The sequence below is a fragment of the Etheostoma spectabile genome, chromosome 8, assembly GCF_008692095.1.
Source record: "Etheostoma spectabile isolate EspeVRDwgs_2016 chromosome 8, UIUC_Espe_1.0, whole genome shotgun sequence".
Taxonomy (NCBI): Eukaryota; Metazoa; Chordata; class Actinopteri; order Perciformes; family Percidae; genus Etheostoma; species Etheostoma spectabile.
This window is the reverse complement of record NC_045740.1, coordinates 29,229,830-29,248,051: the sequence shown is the minus strand read 5'-3', so window position 1 is coordinate 29,248,051 and position 18,222 is coordinate 29,229,830. Positions and strand designations below refer to the sequence as shown.

At 40.6% G+C, this 18,222-nt stretch overlaps 1 protein-coding gene across 2 annotated transcripts in view; it reads left to right on the top strand.

Moving 5' to 3' along the window:
- Positions 1–18,222, top strand: part of ctdp1 (CTD (carboxy-terminal domain, RNA polymerase II, polypeptide A) phosphatase, subunit 1) — an 80,146-nt gene that overhangs the window by 41,281 nt on the left and 20,643 nt on the right. For both annotated transcript variants that reach the window (XM_032523057.1, XM_032523055.1), the window contains exon 12: positions 1,502–1,737. In XM_032523057.1, coding sequence (XP_032378948.1) covers positions 1,502–1,737 — 236 coding nt within the window. The remainder of the gene's footprint in view (positions 1–1,501; positions 1,738–18,222) is intronic.

Here is an 18,222-nt window from a genome sequence, read left to right as displayed (position 1 = left end):
GCTGGTGGAGGGGACCATTTTGCTTTCAACAGCTGGCACAATATCATAAAAGAGACATGGATTGTTTCTGATTGTTGGTAGAAATTTGATGCAATGACTTCATTACCATACCTCAACATTATTGGCTTTAGTTCAGACTTCCAGAGTATCTGAGAGTTGTTGATGGAGCTCTGTGGTGATCCTGAGCCTGTACTTTGTGGTTCTTTGCATTGGACAGAATACTATCGGACCGGTTGTTTCGCAGTGTCCACATCCTGCATTTTGGCATTAATGTCAAACAACCCACAAGTTCCTCTCAGAGCTTGTCTGTTAAATCGACTCGCCCGGCATTAGTTTTGGCATCAACTCATACGTAACAAGACTGTGTACAGAATGCCAAAGAGATGTTTGAGAAAGTTATACCAGTACATAGTGTGTCCAACAGAGTTGTTTTTATGTAAAAGAAAGAGTATCTGCCAATAAATGTTTTGTTTTTTTCAAACCCAATTAGCAATGTCTGCCTCCAAAATCCACTATCTGTGTCCCTACAGTGACATATCTTTCATAACCAATTTGAAAGAAATAGTTAGACAAATTTACCAATATGCTTATTGGCTTTCTTGCCAAGAGTTGTGTGAGAAGATTCTTACCACTCTACTAAATACGAGACTACAGCGAGCAGCAGGCTAGCTTAGCTTAGCTGAAACAGGGAAACGGCTAGCTTGGCTTTGTCGAAAGGTTACACAATCTGCCTACCAGCACTTGGAAAGTGCCCCAATGAACACGTTATATCTTGTTTATTCAATGCATGAAAAAGACTCATGAAGAAAGAGAATATGTCAAACTATTTCTTCAAGAGAACCTTATCAAACATGTTTATGTAAGCACAGGTATTGGCTGTAATAAGGTTGGATGATTTCTTCACAACATTGCATTGGTCAGTTTCTAGTTGACATATAACTACTGTTAACTGTTGCCCCCAAGTTTAATCACATTCCAAGATTACTGTACAGTACGTAACCCAATTATTTAGAGAAGGAAAACCACTTTCCAGATATAAGTAGATGCTTAATTGGAATCTGCAGTGCATCAAGGGAATGGGCAAATAAACCCAATTCCTCTTCATGATACTTTAGGCAGACTTTAATCATTAAATCGAAAATGTCATTGGTTCTATTTAATTAAAAGTTAAGTCATGTAATTCCTCCAAGGTTAGCGATGTTTTATTTTGGCTCAGATTTGGTGGACGTCTAATAGAAAATAATGAAAGGTCAAAACACATTGGTATTTAATAGAAGGAGAGAAGGGAATTTCTCTTATCTGCACTTGAGAGTTGTCCAGACACAATGTGTGATTTCTGGTAGTTATGTTAGAAATGTATACATGCAAATTTTGACATACAAACTGAAAGTAGAGAGAGAAAGCAACCATTGGGGTGACACATTATGTCCCGTGACCTGGCCCTGTCCAAAGTTTTCAAAAATTATCTCACAAAAGCTCCTCTTTTTAAAACAACAAACAGGTGGATGACATGTTAGGCGAGGAGAGCGACAACGAAAGTGAGGGCCGGGGCAAGGAGAAGCCAGGGAATGAGGAGGCGGAGGACGAAGAGGAGGAGCAGCAGCAGCAGCAGCGGCGGCGGCAGCAGCCGGGAGATGGACAGATAGCAGAAGGAAGGCTCGGTCCTCAGGCCGTGAGCTCGGAAGAGACCACCCAGACCCCATCCAGGGAGGCCAGTGGGCCGGCTAGTGTGCCAAGGTGAGACACACAACGTCTTTGTGAAACCCAGCGTTCTGTCTGGTACAGTCACTCCTTCTGGGGACTATTACTCATCCAGAAACCCTTCTGAGTTGGTCACAACCATAGAAATAAAACGAATAGAAAGGCGTTTTCCATTCAAATCAACGGAGCAGAATGGTCAGAGCAGCAGCCGTTGTCGGCTGAGGGCGCTGAGATGAAGAATGAGCCACTGCACATTGGCAGACCCTCTAGAGTCTATGGTGGCACAGCACACATACCCCCCCCCCCCCCCCCCCCCCCCACGGGAGCAGAGAACAGACGGTAGTTCAGCTGCTAACATTAGCATTACAGCAGCCGATTCAATCTCAACGGTGAGTTAGTGGCGGCTAGTTTTGCTGGCGTTTTTATGATTGTGGCATTTCACTTGAGCTGTGTATTGTATTCCCCATAGTAATATTTTGAAATCCATTTTGACAAAAATAAATTGCAACATTACGGCACAAATATCTTTTTTGTTTTCTCTTTCTCAGCTCCTAGTACATTAGCCCCGTCTCTGTAACGTCGAGTTTTTCCTGTGTGTCTCTGCGATGTGTAACTTTAGACAGCCAATCGCAAACATTATGACATCTTGGTAGAAGCATGCTGCGTGCTCATTGGCTCACTGACAGTGGTGAAAAACACTCCTTAGGTCTTGAAATTGGATATTGAATGACGAGGCATTTCATCAATACAATAGAGGCAATTCAGTCTGTGCCTAAAAAATCGAATTCGGTACCCAGCACTAAATTTAACAGAGTGGTTTTTCATGTATTTATTAGACTAAAGGAGCTAAAGGAGCTTGTGGAACGGAGCACACTTACCTCTCACAAGGGGTGAACAAAACAACTCTGATGCTATGCGCTCTAACGTTAGTAGTAACAGTAGCAGGAGAAGGGTTGTGTTAAAGATGACTCCGGTTAGAGCTGGGTAATATATCAATGTCACATCGATATTGTGATATGAGACTAGAAATCGTCTTGGATTTTGGATTTCGTAATATGGCATAAGTGGTTTTAAAGGCAGCATTACAGTAAAGTGATGTCATTTTCTGAACTTACCAGACTGGTGTAACTGAGTCATTATATCCACATTGCTGATGATTATGTATCTAAAATCTCATTGTGTAAATATTGTGTGAAAGCACCAACAGTCAACACTACAATATTGTTGCAGTATTAATATCTACGTTTTTGTCAAAAATATATTTGAGTTTCTCCATGTTGGGCACTCAAACTCCAGTCATCGAGCCATGATTTCAGACCCCCTTCAAAAAAAGCCTGGACACAGGAATGGTTAAAAACACTTTAACGGTCTAACTTTAGTCTTTTCACATTTTAAGTATTTTCTAACATGTCTAATGTGTTCAGAAAGAAATCCCAGATATTGCTTTACCAGGTATTTGAGTCATATGTGCTACATGGCTATCACATAGCTCTCTCTTGCCCTCTTTTTCTCTGTCTCTCTTCAGCTCAAATATTTACTGTTACACATTTCCTTAATGGGTTCCTCGGTGTCATCCCTGTTGGCACTCTCGTCCCTCACCTCTGCATCTTGCACAAACACCTCCGGGTGCGAAGGATGCTTAACTAAAATTGCAGTTGGCAAGAATCGAAATCCGTGAAGAACCCTTGTGAATGTACTGTAGATTGTCGAGGCTTACTTCTCCAACGACTATTACCTCAACACGCCACTTCATCAGCGCGGCTATGCCGCAAGCCAGGCAGTCTGGTCCGTTGCCATGGCGACAAACTCCAAACAGACAGCAGGCAGTCGGAGGGTGCTGAACACATTAGTCCCTTATTGCTGAGTTGAGCCAGGGTTCACCTTCTCCTGATGCTTAATTTGTTGTCTTTTTACGTCTTTAGCAGGAGAGATTTTTCACCGTGCGTTCATTTGAAAAGAAAAAACATAATGTGTGCGGTTTTGTTTCAAAGTTCAGTAACAAATCTGTCCATGTTTAAAACGTCAACATAGTAAATAGCATGCAATAAACCCCAAAACGTCAGAGTCCAGCCCAAAAGGTCACAGCTGTCACTGGCTACGTTGAGCTCACTTAATCCTCTGACACACAGCGTGTGCATTTCTACAGCTACTGGTTTTAGTATCACTGCAGCGTTGTGTGTAACTGTATAATCTCTAAGATCCATACTTAGATAATTTGCGTTTTTAGCATGGTTGGAGTCCTGTTTGCTGTTGCCATGTTTACAACATCTGAGCCACGTAACACCTGTGGTGGCTTTATAGAGGACAGATCTTTATCAGTGGTCTCTTTGTTGTGTTGTCTGGATAGGAAGGTCATGCATTTGTGTTACTTTCTGAGGAGGAGTGCAATACAGAGGGGGTTGGTTATATGGAAAAAGGTCCCCCTCTTATGTCTTAATAAGTACAATGATATGGGCTCATTAAAAATGTAAAGCTGAATAGGTGACATGTCTCATTCACAATTCTTTATATTAGGGATATCCAGTTTTTTCTTTCCTTCCCAGTCGATCTTGTGCTTTATCTGTCATATTGCTCTTTGAATACATTTTTGCCCCCCCCCCCCCCCCCCCCCCCCCCCCCCTGAATCTTGGCCTGCTCGGCATCAGAAAACTCTTGTCACATTCTGAAGATTGGTTCAAATAACTCGTTCACTTATTGACGTGTCCCTATGAAATACACACTCAATCATTAACTCTAAAGGCAGCAATAAATTGCTGTGGTGGGGGGGGAACATCAATACGGCATAGTAGCACAATATTTTCAGTGGCAATACTGTATCAATACACAGGCACCAAGTATGGATATTTTATTATATATGTGTTGGGCAGTTTGTCTGCTTGTCAATCTCATTTTGCAGCAATAACATTAAAGTGATATGAACAAACAGAGAAACGTTTCTTTTTAGATGAAACAGATGTTGACAATTTCCTTTTGGGGACGTCATTTGAAATTGGGAAACATTAGAAGTTGGAAAAAAGGTTGTATATTGCAATATATTGCAGAATATTCAGAGTCAAGCTTGAAATACACTGTTGGCTGTGTCGCTTAATTGTTGTTGAAAATGCCTGGAAGTCCAGCAAAGACTAATCAATTAGTTGTCAACTATTAAATTAATGGCCAACTGTTTTATGTCATGTTTTTAAATGACAAAACTAAAAAGTCTGATTCCAGCTTAGATCACAATGTTTTTAATTTCTTGAGGTCTCTATGACAGTAGACTGAATATGTTTCTGAATAATCGAGACATTTAACGGTCCAGTGTGTAACGTGTTTATTTGTTTATTATCAAAATCGACATGGCCCTTTCACAAACTTGTCCTTTTTTAGGAATATTTACCACCACCATCAATTCCAAGAATTCCTTATTGCTTAAAATTTAACATTTCCATTCACATAAACTGGGGTAGATGTCCATGTTCATGCTCCATCTTGAACTCCGTTAGCCGGTGAGGGACATACAGGACGTACTGCTCCGCCTTTCACGTGTTCACGGTCACATGATCAACTCACAGGTGCTGCTAATCTGCTAATGGGTCTCGCCCAAGGAAACATGGACGACCACACGTATTCAAAATTCAAATTTCAGGAACAGGAGTCTTCTTCACCTTCACCCAGAAAAAGAAAAAGAATATCAAAAAGAGCAAAAGACCAGCTTTTTGAAGCTTGAAGGCTACATACACTCTTAAAACTGCTGGGTTAAAAATAACCCAACTTGGGTCACATTGGTAACCCAATGCTGGGTCAAATATGGACCGAACCATTGCTGGGTGGTTCTGACCCAGCAGGGGTGGGTTATGGCTCTGACCCGGCATGTTGGGTTATATTTTCTACCCAACAATTGGTTAAAATGACCATGTTGTTGGGTTAAAACAACCAAAAATGGGTTACAAAAATACAACCCATATTCTGAGTTATCTGTATTTTTTTTTTCCACTTGATTTTTGCATTAAATGTATTGATGAAATTATGAAAATCAAAAACATCCCAGCAATTTGGTTTATTGCTTCAAGCCAAATATATCACTTTAGACAAAATTAAACACTACTATTAATTTCAGTTAACATTAAAAGTAGTATAAAAGAATACAAAAGTATTCAAAAGTATTAATATGTACATCCTCTTAGTTTTGGAAAACACTGATCAACATCTTTCACCATTTTCTGACATTTTACATTCAACTTGTAATTGATTAACCGAGAAAATAATCTACAGATTAATCGACAATGAAAATAATTATTTGTAACCCCAACTCACAGGATTATTCTTTGGAAAGTTACAGTTGTATTTAACAGTTTTGAATGACCTCCACTGCATCAACCTTGGCTGGCTAGCTTGTGCTACCCTCTCTCTTTTTATTTTATCTCTTATGACAACCAAGAAATTGCTTTTGGTTGTGTTTTTGTTTTTCTTCTAAATCAGGAACCGATTTAAATCAATGCTCAAACATCAGTCTTGGTACTACGGCCCCTAATTTGCAACTGGCCACTGTCATCCCCTGCCTTGACTCCTTGACTCTAACGTATCCATTTCTGTAGGACCCCTGGAGAAACCGCCAACAAACTGAAGTCCTTACATGCTATGAGAGCAACATGAGCATTTCAAATGTTCAAGCAGGAAAAACATGGTTGCAAGCGATGTTGTACAACTTGGCAATCTATTTTGAACCACAAAGTTTAACGAATAGCTTTCTCAAACTAATAGTCATTTCCTTCATAATTACTGAATGCATCCCTTGTAGCCTGAAATGAATGACAAACTCATGTGCACTACATTTTTTCAAGGCAAGTATAGAGCATATGAAAGCAGGGATTAACTATGCACTTCCATAAAATTATAAGACTCGCAGAGACGAAATAAAAAAACAAAAGGTCAAAGCAACAGAAGCCAAGATAACAGACTTTCGTCTCCAGCATGGGTTAAGCTCCAGAAACACTGGATTTCCCATAATGCCGCTAAATGGCAGCTTTCTTTATACCCCAGACGTGTCTCCCATATGCCCACTTCCTTCAAACCCCACACCTCTCTAGCCCAAGCTACAGTTAAAGTAGTGTTGCTTGTGACTAACCTATTGTGTGTGTCCCTTTAACAACAGCCAAATAATATTGAAATGGCATAAAAACCAGAAGTGCAAATACTGTATGTCCCAGATATCTGTGATATCTATAGGATATTTGCACGTTCAGTAGATTTCCAATCATCTTCACTACAGTACCAGATAAAACACTTTAACATGCAAACACAGTCACAGAAGTGTAATACTGTAAATGTGAGTCTAGTGAAACCCTTCCTTAAGTGTTCTTACAGTGGCCAGTATAATATATTCTATGAGGATCAAAAAAGGTTATAAGCCCTGTTCTCTGGTAAAATAAAAAAACAGTCCGACATCTACCTCCAACACTCTGCCAGAGTGTGTTAATGCAATTCTCCTGTCTGCCAGAGAAAAGAATTTGACTGTATTGTTTCCTGGTCGGCCATTAAAGGCAATTTAAGATTTTACAGAAGAAAGCTTCCTGATTTAGTCTGTGGGACCTTCACTCCTCCGGGAGCTGGCCTAGCAGCTGCCATTCTGTCGGTCTCCATCCCTGGCTTCACCACTTTCTCATATTTGGCAGCAACTAGACGTACATCTGTTGCTAAGATACTGTAGTGATGTGAATGTCTCTGTTTTGTTCCCATCATCATTCAGTATCTGCTCCTGCCTTTCTCTTTGTAGAAAAACAACGTTGCTCTTATTTCTGTTCTGCTCCGTTAGGCAACTAATGGAATGCAAAAATAATAATTTCTTGCTTAATTTTGTATGTTCTTTTATTATTATTATTTTTTCTTCACAGTTGAAACCCAGCCTACTGAGCATGGAGGGATTTACACCCACCGTGCCAGGTTAAAGCAAGAAACAATTAAGCAGTGGCTTGAGTCCCAAGGACCAGTGTTTGACACAAATCAAACCTAATTGGCTTCAACAAAGTTGTATTCCCCTGCACATTGTGATAAGGATCAGTCATATTCAGACTTTAAAGGACTTTTCCCCTTTCCTTTATTGTGTTATGTATCTTTTTTTGTGTGTCATAGGTTTACAAAGTGAAATAGCCCGAAGTCCCCCCCTAAATGGAGTTACCATCTCCTACAGAAAACACTATTGAGATACATGCTTTACTTTGTAACGCACGTTATAATGCTCGCCTAGCTGCTAGCTCCTGACTGGCTAGTAGTCCTTACCTAGGTCCTGTCAGGGCCCTCATACTCTGCTTCTGACTGGCTAGTAGTCCTTACCTAGGTACTGTCAGGGCCCTCATACTCTGCTTCTGACTGGCTAGTAATCCTTACCTAGGTACCGTCAGGGCCCTCATACTCTGCTTCTGACTGGCTAGTAGTCCTTACCTAGGTACTGTCAGGGCCCTCATACTCTGCTTCTGACTGGCTAGTAATAATTACCTAGGTACCGTCAGGGCCCTCATACTCTGCTTCTGACTGGCTAGTAGTCCTTACCTAGGTACTGTCAGGGCCCTCATACTCTGCTTCTGACTGGCTAGTAGTCCTTACCTAGGTACTGTCAGGGCCCTCATACTCTGCTTCTGACTGGCTAGTAGTCCTTACCTAGGTACTGCGCATGTGCGGCTCACATGATGGAACAGAAGTGAGATGTCTCACTCTGTAGCTAAAACAGAGAGCTCGACATACAGGGTGAAAAGAAGAGCTGCAGCAATGTGCAGTCCCACAAAAATATGGTACTAATGGGCCCATTTGGCCCCCTCCCAGACAGTCCTGCCATGATTACTCCTCATGATGTTTCATAAAAGTCTTATGATAAACAGTTTGAAATGTCTTGACTTAAGATTCAGGGTTGAGCCCTGACAACTTGTTGCATTGTCTGTGCAGTGATTCCATTTATGTGAGCATTCCATTGGTTTCTGGGTTTAGTAGTTTTACTTTTTTATGGATTGAATAGCACCATTGTCAGTTTATTGGAAGGAAGTTCTGAGACTGAATACTGCAGCCTGATTATAGTGCTCAAGCCAAACAACAAAAGGAGGCTTCCAGTTGAGGATTAGCGAGAGGAATTTTTGGTACCAGGTGATGCATGGCTCAGGGATTTACTACATCACTTTCTATTTACTTATTCCGTCCAATATCTTCATTGCTAGACGTGTAACCCCCCCCCCCCCCCCCCACACCTTCCGTCATGACTTCTACAGCAATTAGACCCCTTCGCTGCTCAAACACATCTCGCGTTATCAGTTCTCACTTTTAATTTCCTGTCTCTCGGCAATGCACATTCATTCAGATGCTCCATCACTCCTTACCGAGCTGTGTATCTCTGGAGCGTATCTATTTCAGAGTGAAAATGAAAGTGTGAAACTTGTCAGCTTGAGTGAGCATGCTATTGTAACCATGCCAGAGCGGAGTTGATGGAGGAAGCAATAGGATTGTGTAGTTAACCATTCAGGTTGTCAGACAGCAAAGTGTGAAATTCAGAGTGCGTGTCGTCTTCTGTGACCCTTCTTGTTGTCTTTTTCGAACCTGAGGTTGGTTATTTTCCCGTTTCTTGCACTTCATGCATGGTCTCGCATGCGTTTCTTGTGTTATGTGACGCTGCTTGAACAACATAGTACGTAAAAGTCTGTTAAGTACTTCATCCAAGCCATACATAGATGTGGATAGACAAACCTTTGTTAGAGTAGCCGTGGGGTCCTAAAACTATTAAAGGTCCCATATTGTAAAAAGTGAGATTTCCATGTCTTTGATCATAAAGCATGCGGAAGTGCTTTATAAATACTGTGGATGTATCAATAAGCTTAATCTTCAGGGAAATACACATCCCATATTCAGAAACAGTGCCTTTTATCAAACCCTCAGTTCTGTACATCCATACTTATACCAAAAATTGTTGTTTTAACAATGGAGCTTGATTGTGCTTGCACATTTGATGCTAGCAGATAACTCCTGGGCCGCCCAGCCTGAAATGTAAAGGGTCTCTAACCCTAACCCACCGTACTTCCAAGCGCTTGTTGTGTTGCAGCCATGTAGCTCAGTAAAGCGGCGCTCTAAAGTGTGGCTTTATTTTACGTTGAAAAAGCCCTGTAAAACTGTAAATCACCATTGAATAAAAATAAAATGATCCTCTTATCTATGAAATAAGCATGTGACCCGTTTCAACTCCACCCCTCAAAGAAACGTAATCGAATAAACCGGGATTGAAAGGAAGAATTGGAATCAGAATTGTTCAAATCAAAACCATGTCCAACCCTATACCTTATGCAATGCTCGTTTCTGAAACAACTCGTGAGAGATATTCAACCGACACCGTTCAGGTAGGTGAGTGCAGACAGAAGTCCCTCAGCTAATTTTAAGAAGTGCTCTTTTAAAAGTTCCTCAAAAGAAGCTAGTGATTCATTTCTGCCCTGTCATTAATCAAAGGATGGATGTACAGCGGGGCAGTAGAGCATGCAGTTTCTTCTTCTTTTTGCATGCTCCCCCACCTTTTGATATCAAATAGGTGCCACGCTCCAAGAGCGGATTAAACATGAATGAAACACCAAGCAGCAAAACGCCCCGGGTCTACAAAAAGCTCACACTAGTTTCCTCTCCCAGCGTTACTTCCCCAGCCTAGTCACTCATCGGCCATGTTTCCTGTGGCCAGCTGGACTGTTAGTATAAACCTTTGAATTGATTTTTGACTCCAGTGAAGGATAAAAGCTACATTTAAAAAAGGAATAGTCCTGATCGCTGCTCTCCATCCCCTTGCCTTTTACCATTCTCCTCATGTAAAGTTCAAAGTTTTTGGTTAAGCCTCAGGGGGCGGTTTGCCAGTAGTCCCAGTGGGACCGAGGGTCTGGATAGCTCTAGCCAGATGTTGAGACCATTAACAGCACAGTTACAGACCTGCAGGCTGTTAGAAGCCTGTTGAAGGCTTCTGATAATGAAGCGAGATGACACGGAGTAATGTTGCAACATCTTCCTCATGCTCCATCTCAAGCTCCTGCAATGCCCCAGAGTCATCTAGGGATTAATAAAGTAAATCTGGCATAAAATATTCCCAGGTGTGAACGCTTATATTTAGTGTTGGGTAGCAATTTATTACGTGTAATCGGGATTACGTAATCAGATTACAAAACAACATATTTATTTACAAAATTATACTATGTTTACATTTGATTGTCAAAGATGACTTAATTACATTTTTGATAAAATCTTTAAATTATTGTTGGGCAGAGTGAAAATAATACACGCTGTTATTCAGAGAGGTTTTTTTGTTGTGTTCAAATGCACAGAATTATAACTAACTGCGAAAATTCCTCAAAGTTCCACTTTTCAATAAGATGTGGTGATATATCATAATTAGCATTACAATTGAAAGTTGCACATACAGCCCTAGTATGGAATGGATATTCATTGATAATTTAAACACTACTTTGACATGGATGATAACTGCCCTGCTTGCATGTTGTTTCACTACCCTTGTTCTCCCCTCGGTGGATTGTAATTGAATGGTTGTTGTTCGACGCCCATCAATATTAATATCTCATAAAATAAAGCTAGGTAAGAGGAGGTTTTTCTGCGGAGACCACAGTTCTGAGGGACCTTACAGAAGTGTACCAGCCAGTAGGTGCTTTGTCAGCGTGTCCCTCTGCAAGTAGACGTGGAGGCTGTTTTTAAGTAACCTAATGCTTGTGCGTAACGGCCACTCTGGGAAATGTTTCACATAATGGTGCATGTCCACTTTTTCTCAATGGATGTGTGCTGCAATACACCTGGGGCACATTTTGGAAATGGGTTCAACCAAATAGGCCACTGTTGTTAAACTAAAGGGAAAACAGCACAGCATGAGATGTATTCTGCCTCTGGCATCTTAACAAAGTTTGAGCCGTGCCACTGTATGTTTTTATATTGCGCTGATTGAGCAGTAGGTGTAGATGGATCAATGCTTTCACATCAATGTTTCCACATAACATTACCTTGTGCATTCATAAGTACTCATGAGAGTTCATGTGGCATGTCATGCTCTCTAGGGCACTGTGGTATTTTTTTTATTCTACAGTTTGCACTTACCTGCTTGCATTTTAATTTTATGTCCAATGTCTTATGTGGATCCTCTATTCTCCCTCTGTGTACAGAGTAGATTAGCTGTCAGATATCAGTATCCAAAATAATATGGTAATAATACTTGTGTAATTGAACTGGTCTCCAAGCAATGCACAACAGCGGAAATTGTATTAGTATCTTATTGTCCCTGCTGGTTTTCTGTCATACTTTGTTCAGTTTGGCTGGAGAAAAACGATATTGAACTGTATTTATTGTGGTATTGAAAAAATCTTGACTGCAGAAACCTTGAAGAGGGCTGTGTGTTTTGGCTAATGTGGGTCTGGACGCAGTTGTTGTCTATTCCACCAGCATGGGGGAGGCTGAAGAAAGGCTGCCTACCTTATGTAAATACCTTGCCACTCATACCCAGCCATGTAAATTTCACTATATTTGGCTCCGCTTCTAATGTAAATTGTTGGTCACACTTAATACTACAGCTCTCTAAGTTGCATAATAAGAGTGTCATTGCAGTTGGTACAATGGTGCTTACAAGGTATGGCTAGAATATGTTACAGGCTGTGAAATACAGCACACCTTGATGAATGGGGCCCATGGTGTGAAAGTAATATTTTGTATCTGTAAACTAGAATAGCCGTTCTCTCCCACCAGTCCTGTGTCCCAGGATTTGGCAGCTCTCTCATGCTGGCATCATTACTACAGGAAGGGTGCGTTTCCAGCAGCAAGTACGGGCCGTTGTTCTTGGCACACTGAGTTTATTAGAGTAAAATTGTTGTAACATCGGACAATTTGTCAGGGCATCAAGAAAATCACACTTGTATTACATAGAAGCTACTGTTGCTCATTAAAGCAGAGGTATGATATGGTTCATGAATCTGTTGTTTTCTTGGAGGACGACACCTGATGTTGGGGCTTCTCTCTTTCCCATGGCTATGAGCTAAAAGCAAAGCAGTCATATCAAAGCCCCCAAAACAAACAGAAGGCCCATTGCTTTCCCATCTACAGAACTAATTTAGAATCAAATCCACCTCATCCCCCACTGTAGCTCTGCCTTTAGATGTCCCTTGTTTCAAATCGTTCCGTAAACAATACTTGGCACCACTATTTTGTTCTTTCTTCAATAAAGTACAAATTGTCTTTCAGGGGGAAAAAAGTTTTACCTCTATATTCTCTTGACACCTTCTGAATATTCAGACTCCACACCTCCACCGTGGCGAAGCTTTTTGGACTTTGTGAAACTATTCTGGCTGATTGCACCATTGTCATTTCGGTACAGGGCCCACAAAATCGATTTGCAGAGTTTAAACTGACATCTCCAGGCAGCACTAGGAACTCTGGAAGAAGTTCAACCTAGTTTCCTGAATCATCCAATGTGACGACGGCACAGCCTGCTCATGTCTGCCAACCCTCCAGTCTGTGATGCTTAATGCAAAAGAGCCACAGGGAGAACAGAGGCACAAAATCTAACAGTCTAACTGGACAGCAAACTTCCTTGTTTTCTCTTTAGGAGACAGTTTGTATTTCCCTCTTGGGATTTTTATTTTCTTCATGTGATTTTTGGACAAATAAGTAAAATCTAAGATCTCAGGTAGGGAGAAATTGGCATGTGAGAATTGTAATTTAGGCCAAAAATAAGAGGGATGTTCTTAGATGGAAACTTTGCCTTATGCAGCTTTGTCAAAAATATTGGCTGCTCTATCTGTCTGCTTCACCAGCTACGCTTACTATACTGTAACCCCTGTTCCCCTGTTCCTGTGATTGCTAAGCTAGTACGACAGGCTAGCCTGTCTGGGTGGTAAAGCAGTGCACATAATGCCATTTGTGACACATAACACGCACTGTAAGTGTCCATAACAAGAGATGTTGTAACCAGAGTTTTTTTAGGGATTTGTTGTCTGCCACGGTAAGGTAGCTCGGCTTAGCTAACTTAAGTGAGTTAGACCGAAAGGTTTGGCTAAACTTTATTAGAGCCTGACTGATAAAGGATTTTTAAGACCGATAACTGGTTAATAAAAAAAATCTGATGGATCAGTCGATACATAGTTTTAAAAAACAAAACAAAAAAACACGTATAAAACCTATACAGATTTCCCTAACATTAGTTATTTGTAGTTATTTGAGTTCTCACTAAAATAATATGATAATTCGGCCATTATGAATACCGATACCAATAGTTCGGGTAATGCGTAATATCGGGAACTTTATCAGGATGCATAGTATCCTGATCCATGTAATAACTGGCCTTCAAAAATAAAAATCTGCTTGCCTCTATGGGAATTTAACATAGGGGGGTGTATACTTATGCCCGCTGTATTTTAAGGAAGAACAATTTATTCACAATGCATTATTCATTCACAAAGAAAATTGGTGTCCTTTAAAAGGTTGGATTTCCCTAAATATTTGGAATTGAGGCATTAGATCAATTTCCAAAAGATGTTTTTTTAATTCCTCTTTTTAATCAACTTTAGCACGGGGGGGTAAACTTATGCAAGCCACTGTAGCTAGTAAATAAGCCCACTGAGGGCAACATTATTGTTCATATTTTAGCACAATGTTTAGTAATGACAGGATGCTAGTGGTGGTCATAGTGAGTGAAATTGTGATGCAATAGTGTGTTATGTATCTGGAATTGTTAATTAGTTGTGTAAAGTTATGTGTGATATCTGTAAAGCTGAACTGACACACAGTAGTGTAACAGATTTTATTCTGATCCAAAGACTCTTTCTGTGAGATAAAGAACACTAAAGGATTATACCCTGGACATTATCTACTAGCCAAAGATTAATAAGTAATGTGTTAAATAATTTTAATTTCAATATTGACCAAAATAATCCTGATTATTATTTTTTCCATAATCAAGCAGCCCTAGCATCCAGGTTTCAATAGCTGACAGACAGGAGTTGATGTGGGAGAGGGGATTTGGTGCTGAGGTAGATATGGGTGTCATTGGCGTAACAGTGGAAGTCCAATTTGTAGTGACAGAGTATCTGCCCAAGGTGGAGGATGTAGATGAGTAGGGGACAGAGTACGGAGCCTTGGGGAACACTTTGAGTGACTGCGGTTGTGGAAGAGGTGTGGTTATGGAGAGAGATGAGCGGAGCCAGCTGAGTGCAGCACTTTTGATACCGAGGTCTTTGAGTCTGGTGAGCAGGATGTTATGGCTCACTTCAAGCTTCAAGTATTGTAGGCTGCACTCAGGTCGAGGAGGATAAAGATGTTGAGGGAAACGGCGTTAGCAGTGGTGAGGAGGTCGTTGAGGGGAGTGGTTTCAGTGCTGTGGTGGGTGCGAAAACCAGATTGGATGGGTTTGAATTGGTTGTCGGCAGTTTTGAAGGCAGACGGGAGGGGACATGAGGGTCAGGTCTGCCTATCAATGCTGGCTTATAATAATAATGTATATTATAATGTATACTTGATCCCACATGAGGAAATTACAATTTACCCTCTGTTGTTATTGCACACATTACACACAGGCCTGAACTACACACACAGGCTCAGTACCTATACATGCACTAATGGAGAGATGTCAGAGTGGGGGGGGCTGCCCATAGAAAGGCACCCAGAGCAGTTGGGGGTTCGGCATGAGTGAATATATAATGTAGAGGTTTCCAGGGTCACTGAGAGAGCGCGTTCGCCATAATTAGACGCGTTCGAAAGAGAACCACAGCATCTGCTCCTAGATATTTGACACAGTCAATAATATATAATGAATGATTTAATGAGAGGCGTAGGTGAAACAGACTGCACAATAGAATTTTGCGAAGGCAGTTGATTCTTTCTTATTTTTTTGTCAATCAAGCAGGGCCAAAATATATTCACCGAGGCATAATCAGTGGTATAATGGCCTGTGGTATAATGGGCTGTGTTAGAATGGCGACTTCAAAGCCTTTTTTAAAACTATAACAATGACACCAAGCTGTTACAGTAGTGGTGTCAGTTTGTTTTGTCTGCGGTTCTTTTATTGCAATTCAATGGAATTATTCAAACCGGGACTAAATGTTAATGCAAAGTCAATTTGGGACATTGGACATGATGCTTTACTTTAAGTTAGTCTTATCCTGTTTCACTGCAGCTGAGAGAACTGTATTTAGACAGACGGGGTTACTTAGGTATCTAGATTCTATAACATTTACCAAACTAAAAAAAAAAAACTTTTTGATGTCCTGTCCTGAAACCCACTCTCTGTATCTCACTGACATCTTGCTGTCTGTAATCTTTCTGCCAGTGGTGCCAGAAAGATTACAGCCACCCACCCGATTTCAAATATCTCAAATTAAATAGTGGATGCTTTCCCACCTGGGATGTGTTCCGGTGTCAAACGTTTCTCAATTAACAGTAAATTACCATACTTGACATTCATCGCCTCATCAAATTGCAATGCAGCGGCCCCCTCACGGCCCAGCCTACATGACTTCTGCAGATTTGGTTGTACATAAGAATAAATGAGCTGTCCACGTTCGGTGCAAGATTAGTAGTTTGTGTCACTTGTCTAGCAAACTTGGTTTTCAAGTGAATTCTCAAACACATAAACACACACACACCGTGATTGCTGGTGATGCAATTATGGTGTTTACATTTGCTCTGCCTTGTGGAAAACACCTCAGACCTCAGCCTCGCTTGGTAATGGCTAATTACATAACACAAAGTGCAGTATTTTGATTCCCCCCCCCCCCCCCCCCCATGCGTCAGTAAGTATTCAAGATTTGCGTCTGCATGTTTCTTATCTAATCAACTTAATTAAGAATTGGAAAATAAACTTAATCTGGATCTTAAAACGCTTTGCTGTTGTGTACGTACTGTAGAAGCACTGAAAAACCGGATTATTTAAATCCAGCTGCTTATCTTCCTCCTCTTCCAACAGCAGCGCGGAGACAACATGGTCAGGCTGGTCGGGCTCATCAGCATTTGCCGCCTTTTGTTCAGTGTGTGCTTTGACCGAGATGAAAGGGTAAAAAAATAGAAATATAGCCCGTCTTGGCACACTCGCTTTCTTCCTCTCACTCGATGCCTTGTGTTTTTTTATTCTCCCACCCCTGTACCTTTTTTATTCTTCTTCTCGAGGCTATAGTTCTGTGTGAAGCTGGCTATCCGCTGTAGTCTGGCACCCTTCCCTATCCTCGGGATTAACAGAAAGCCTTCTATACAAACTACATGTTCTCATAAAATGTCTGTCCTTATTCTACTGCTTTTATTCATTCAGTGTGAAATCTCAAATTACTTCGCGGAGCCGGTTATGTAATTACTGCAAGTCTTTGTTATTCCTGTCTTGCTCAGGTTATTTGTGAGAATTATACTTTTAAGCAGTGTAACCACAATCATCTATCTGCAGTATGAAGCATTCTGATTCCCTAAATATTCTAATAATTGGCTTTCTTTGCAAGGTGCTTTTTTGTACTCTATTGGAAAAGCAAAATGTGCAAAACCCTACACAGCTACAGTAGTCAAATGAGTAAGAGGGCCAATTTTCAAAAGGCCCGCAACACTTTCTTGTTGAGTGACTGCTCAATTTAAACAAGCCATACATGCAGAAAAACAGTGAGCACGTCTGCCAGTTAACATTGGAGCTGACAGCACGTTGGCTGAGCTACACAGCAGATAGCATCGTTCAGTGCCTTCTGGGACTGTTATCCTCTGTGCCCGAATGTGTTTTGGCCTCTACGCAACACACACTGATCATTAGTTAAAAAGCCAGCCCAACAACAAAGAGACCAAATGTCTTAATTCCCAATTTCCTCTCATGTAGTTTTCAAAACCCTAGCTTGTTTGGCCTCTTAGTGGGACTGGGCGATATGGAGAAAATCATGACGTTTTTAACCAAATACCTCAATATTTATACTGCAACGATATTGTAGTGTTGACCATTGGTGCATTCACAAAATATTACACAATGGGAGTTTTGATAAATAATCATCAGTAATGTGGATATAATGAATAAGTGTGTAAATTTAAATAATAGAACAGTTACAACAGTCTGATAAATTCAGGAAATAACAGCACTTTACTGTAAGGCAGCCTTTAAAACCAGGAAAAGACACCACTTTTGCCATATTACGATATCCAAAATCTAAGACAATAGCTAGTTCAGTCTCAGTCTATATTGATATAATATCAATATATTGCCCAGCTCTACCTCTTAGGGTAAATACAAGCTGCACTATGTTCTTAATGGAAGTTGTTGGGCTACTACTCGGGGTTGGAAAAGGTACTTTCAGCTAGTGGTGTGCAAAAAAAAAAAATCCATTCACGTTCATATCCCAATTCAAGCTCTACAGATTCAAAATCTACTCATATAATTCAAAAAATTGACTTGTTTTTCATTTTTTTGTAAGGCGTGTATACTATCACATTGGAAAGTTTACTACATTTACAAACTGTGAACTTTTTTTTTATTAAGAATAGTTTTTTCAAAAATCAACTTTTGAATCAAATCTTGAGCCTAAATAT